General features: G+C 47.2%; 1 protein-coding gene across 1 annotated transcript; it reads left to right on the top strand.

The window, feature by feature from the left end:
• The first annotated feature begins 737 nt into the window (after positions 1–737).
• On the top strand, positions 738–1,685 carry BHLHA9 (basic helix-loop-helix family member a9). The gene has a single exon (XM_048518427.1). It carries the CDS (start codon positions 840–842, stop codon positions 1,569–1,571), a length of 732 nt encoding a protein of 243 aa, XP_048374384.1. The 5' UTR covers positions 738–839; the 3' UTR covers positions 1,572–1,685.
• The last annotated feature ends 1,966 nt before the right edge of the window (positions 1,686–3,651 follow it).

The following is a 3,651-nucleotide window of genomic DNA, read 5'->3' on the forward strand; positions in this document are numbered from 1 at the left end:
GGTGAAAAAGATACGCATCTTGTAAGAATTATGAATTCTTGTAAGAATTAAGAATTATACGCATCAGAGATACGCATCTTGTAGAATTATGCTCAGAAATTGATGATTATAATCATATAACAATGCTCCTTTTGTATTATTATATTTGATTATTAGAAATAATTTGTGATTTTATAGAATAGAATTTTATAGAATCATAGATTTGATAGAATATATATGTGTTAGCTCTCTAGAGTTTAGAATTGTGTTAGACAAGATCCATTCTTTCTTTATTGTTCTATTTCATGTTTTATTGTTTATTGTTTAAATTTTTCTGTTATTATGGGGGAAAAAATTAAATTGAAAAAAAAGAGAGAGAGTTTTGCGGCACCTTCCAGATCAGACAGATCTATGGCGGCAAACGCTTTATGCGCTGTCACGTTGACACACGCTATGGCCTCTTGTTATGCATCATGTAATCTGCACCAAGATGTTGCATGATCCTTCTAGTTTCTCCATTTGAGCAGACCCCCCCCCCCCGTCTTATGGCCCCTTCCTCCTCACTTTCCAGCCAAGACTTAGAGTGGAAGGCACAACTCAAGACACGCAGTTGCCCTCTGAGCAGAAGTAAGAAAGGCTAGGCCTGCTGGGGAAAGGCTAGGCCTGCTGGCCACGCCTGCTGCTTCCTGTGAGCCAGGGATACCTAGAGGCAGGTCATAAAAGAGACCTGCAACAAGACTCCACAGGGAGCAATTACGCGTCAGCCTTGCAGAGCTCCGAGGCAGAGGTAGCCTCCTGGAATTGCTGCGCAAAACTCTGTGCAGGATTGACAGCGTCTCAGGGAAGCGCTTGACTGCGCCATGCCCAGCTCGGCCCCAGAGAGAGGTGCAACCCAGCCCCAGGAGTGCCATGCCTGCGAAAGAGAGCTGCGCAGCACACCGGCGTGGAAGACCCCTTTCCTGCAGCCCAGCAAGGTCACCCCAAGCAGCAGCACGGAGGAAGCCAAGCACAAGCGCAAGGCCAGGCCAATGCGCTCCAAGGCCCGGCGCATGGCCGCCAATGTCCGCGAGCGGAAGAGGATCCTGGATTACAACCAAGCCTTCAATGCCCTCCGACTGGCCCTCAAGCACGACCTCGGGGGCAAGCGGCTCTCCAAGATCGCCACCTTGCGCCGGGCCATCAACCGCATCGCCTCCCTCTCCACATCTCTGCGGTCCGTGTCTCGGTGGCCCTGTGCTCACGCAGAGTGCCACGGCAGGCCCTTGGCTCAGGGAAGCCTCAAAGACACCCTCCTCCCTTCCAGCTTCTTTCAGCTGCCTCAGGGGGCCAGCCACGATGACCTGCCACCCTTGCAGCCACACACTGTGTCCCTGGCACGTGTCAAGTGCCTTCCTGACTCGTCTCTCCAGCCCTCTCACGAAGGTCCAAAGGAGGGCAACCATGCTCCCAGCCCAGCTTATTGTGCTAGTGACCACTGCTTCTTCACGAGCCGTGCCGTCTGCCAGCCAAGACATGGGGACCATGGTCAAAGTTGTCCTTCAGGGCCTTTTCCTTGGGAATATGCATTTTTCTCCTCTCCAGCCAATGCCTGATGGATCCGAGGTAAAGCACACTTGATCTGGGATCTGACCAGGATGGACCAGGAATGTTTCCTTGCTTAGCCCCTGAAGAAGTTAAATTCTTTGGCCCCTAGGCTGATTTGTAAAGATAAGGTCTGCAACCTGCGGCTCTCCAGATGTTCATGGACTACAAATCCCATCAGCCCCTGCCAGCATGGCCAATTGGGAGCTGATGGGATTTGTAGTCCATGTACATCTGGAGAGCCGCAGGTGTCTGAAAAATATTATTTGCATCTTCCAGATGCTAGATATGAACAAAAAGAATGCTTGCTATTATTCCTTCTCTGGAATTTGTTGGCTCAAGCTCTGTCTCAACAGTCGTGGGGGGGGGGAGGGGGAGGGAATCCCGTGGTGCAATTTTGGGAACTGCTAATCAGGGCTGTAAAATGCAAAGTGCTTTGGGCCAGCCCTGCTTAAATCCGGTCTGCCAGAAGTTAAGCCCCGCAGTCAGATCCTTCTTTCCCTTGTCTGCCATTGAAATCCCAGACGAGGTGACAGGGGAGCGAGTACCATTCCACGGAAAGTGGGAGAGATTTACTTCCAAGTAAATATGGTCAAACCGCACAAGTGTTTTCACAACAGCAACTTTTGGGCCTCAGCTTGCGAAGGTGGTCCCTGCATTATAAAAAATGCCCGAAAGGGAACAATGTTCTTTGTTTCGCTGTGTGTGTTCTGATCGGCATAGAACTTCTGTTTGATTTAGCAGCGCAAGGTTTATACCTGGGATCTTCTCATATGTGAAGATTTAACCGGGGGGAACAAGGGTGCCAAGATAAGAGACAAGATAACCCTCCAAAAATAAACCTGCGATTAGATGCAACAGCACAGGAGAGAGAAAAAATCAGTTTACCAACCAGTGATGAAAAATAATTAAAAGTCTATTGAAGAGAGAAATATATGCAGCGGGATACAAGCGTATCCAGCAACTCTTCCTTGCAAGAAGATACGAATGAGGAAAATCATTAGTGAACACTTTTTGAAGTGTTCAGTCCCTACGGCTCATTTGCAACAGGTTGCAATAAATGCTATTCATCAGACTTCTAAGTTTTTTTTAATTGGCTGCTGACTTTCAGTGATGTCATTTAATTCTTTTGTATTTTTCTCATTCGTATCTCCTTTTGAGTTGGAGTCACTTGTATCTTGATTTATATATATATATATATCACTCTTGCATCATGGCATATGTTTTCTAAACAGACTTTTATTTTTCATTCTTTGGGAGTACGTGCAGTGGTGAGATTCAACAGGTTTGCACCACTTCGGCAGAACCGGTTGTTAAAATGGTGCTTGGAAACAACCAGTTGTTAAATTATTTGAATCCCACCACCGGAACCGGTTGTTGAACTACTTGAATCCCACCACTGAATACGTGGCTGTTTCCCTCTTCTGTGTTGTTGTACTCTTTTATAAGAATGCAAATAAGATCACAAGATCCACAGTTTCGGGGGTTTTTTTGCGACGGCTGTTCATTTCAGACCCTAGCTGCCTTGGAATCTCTTCTCTTTCAACCTAAGTAACCACATTTGTTTGTGTGTGTGTGTGTGTTATGTGTGTGTTAAATGCTGTCAAGTCACATCCTACTCATGGTGACCCGAGGAATCAGTGTCATCCAAAACATCCTATTGTTAACAGTCTTGCTCAGGTCTTGATAACCAAGAGCTGTGGTGTAGTGGTTAAGAGCAGGTAGAGTCTAATCTGGAGAACCAGGTTCGATTCCCCACTCCTCCACCTGAGTGGCAGAGGCTTATCTGGTGAACCAGATATGGTTCCACACTCCTACACTCCAAGGCCACCCAGCAGGAACGTAGAAGTGGAGAAACAAATCTGGTTCACCAGATAAGCCTCTGCCACTCAGGTGGAAGAGTGCGGAATCAAATCCGGTTCTCCAGATTAGAACCCACCTGCTCTTAACCACCATACCATGCTGGCTTTCATGGGTTGCCTGCCATAAGTTGGCTGAGACTTGACGGTTCTTTTCTCTCTCACACACACAAAAGGGATTCTGCTGCTGTTCTTTTATGGTCCACGAGATGGCACACCCCACCTCTTAAAT

This window comes from Sphaerodactylus townsendi, linkage group LG16, assembly GCF_021028975.2.
Source record: "Sphaerodactylus townsendi isolate TG3544 linkage group LG16, MPM_Stown_v2.3, whole genome shotgun sequence".
Classification (NCBI taxonomy): Eukaryota; Metazoa; Chordata; class Lepidosauria; order Squamata; family Sphaerodactylidae; genus Sphaerodactylus; species Sphaerodactylus townsendi.

What these genes read in the sequence shown, in the direction of transcription:
- BHLHA9 (XM_048518427.1), top strand. Translation starts at nt 840, where the DNA reads ATGCCCAGCTCGGCCCCAGAGAGAGGTGCAACCCAGCCCCAGGAGTGC.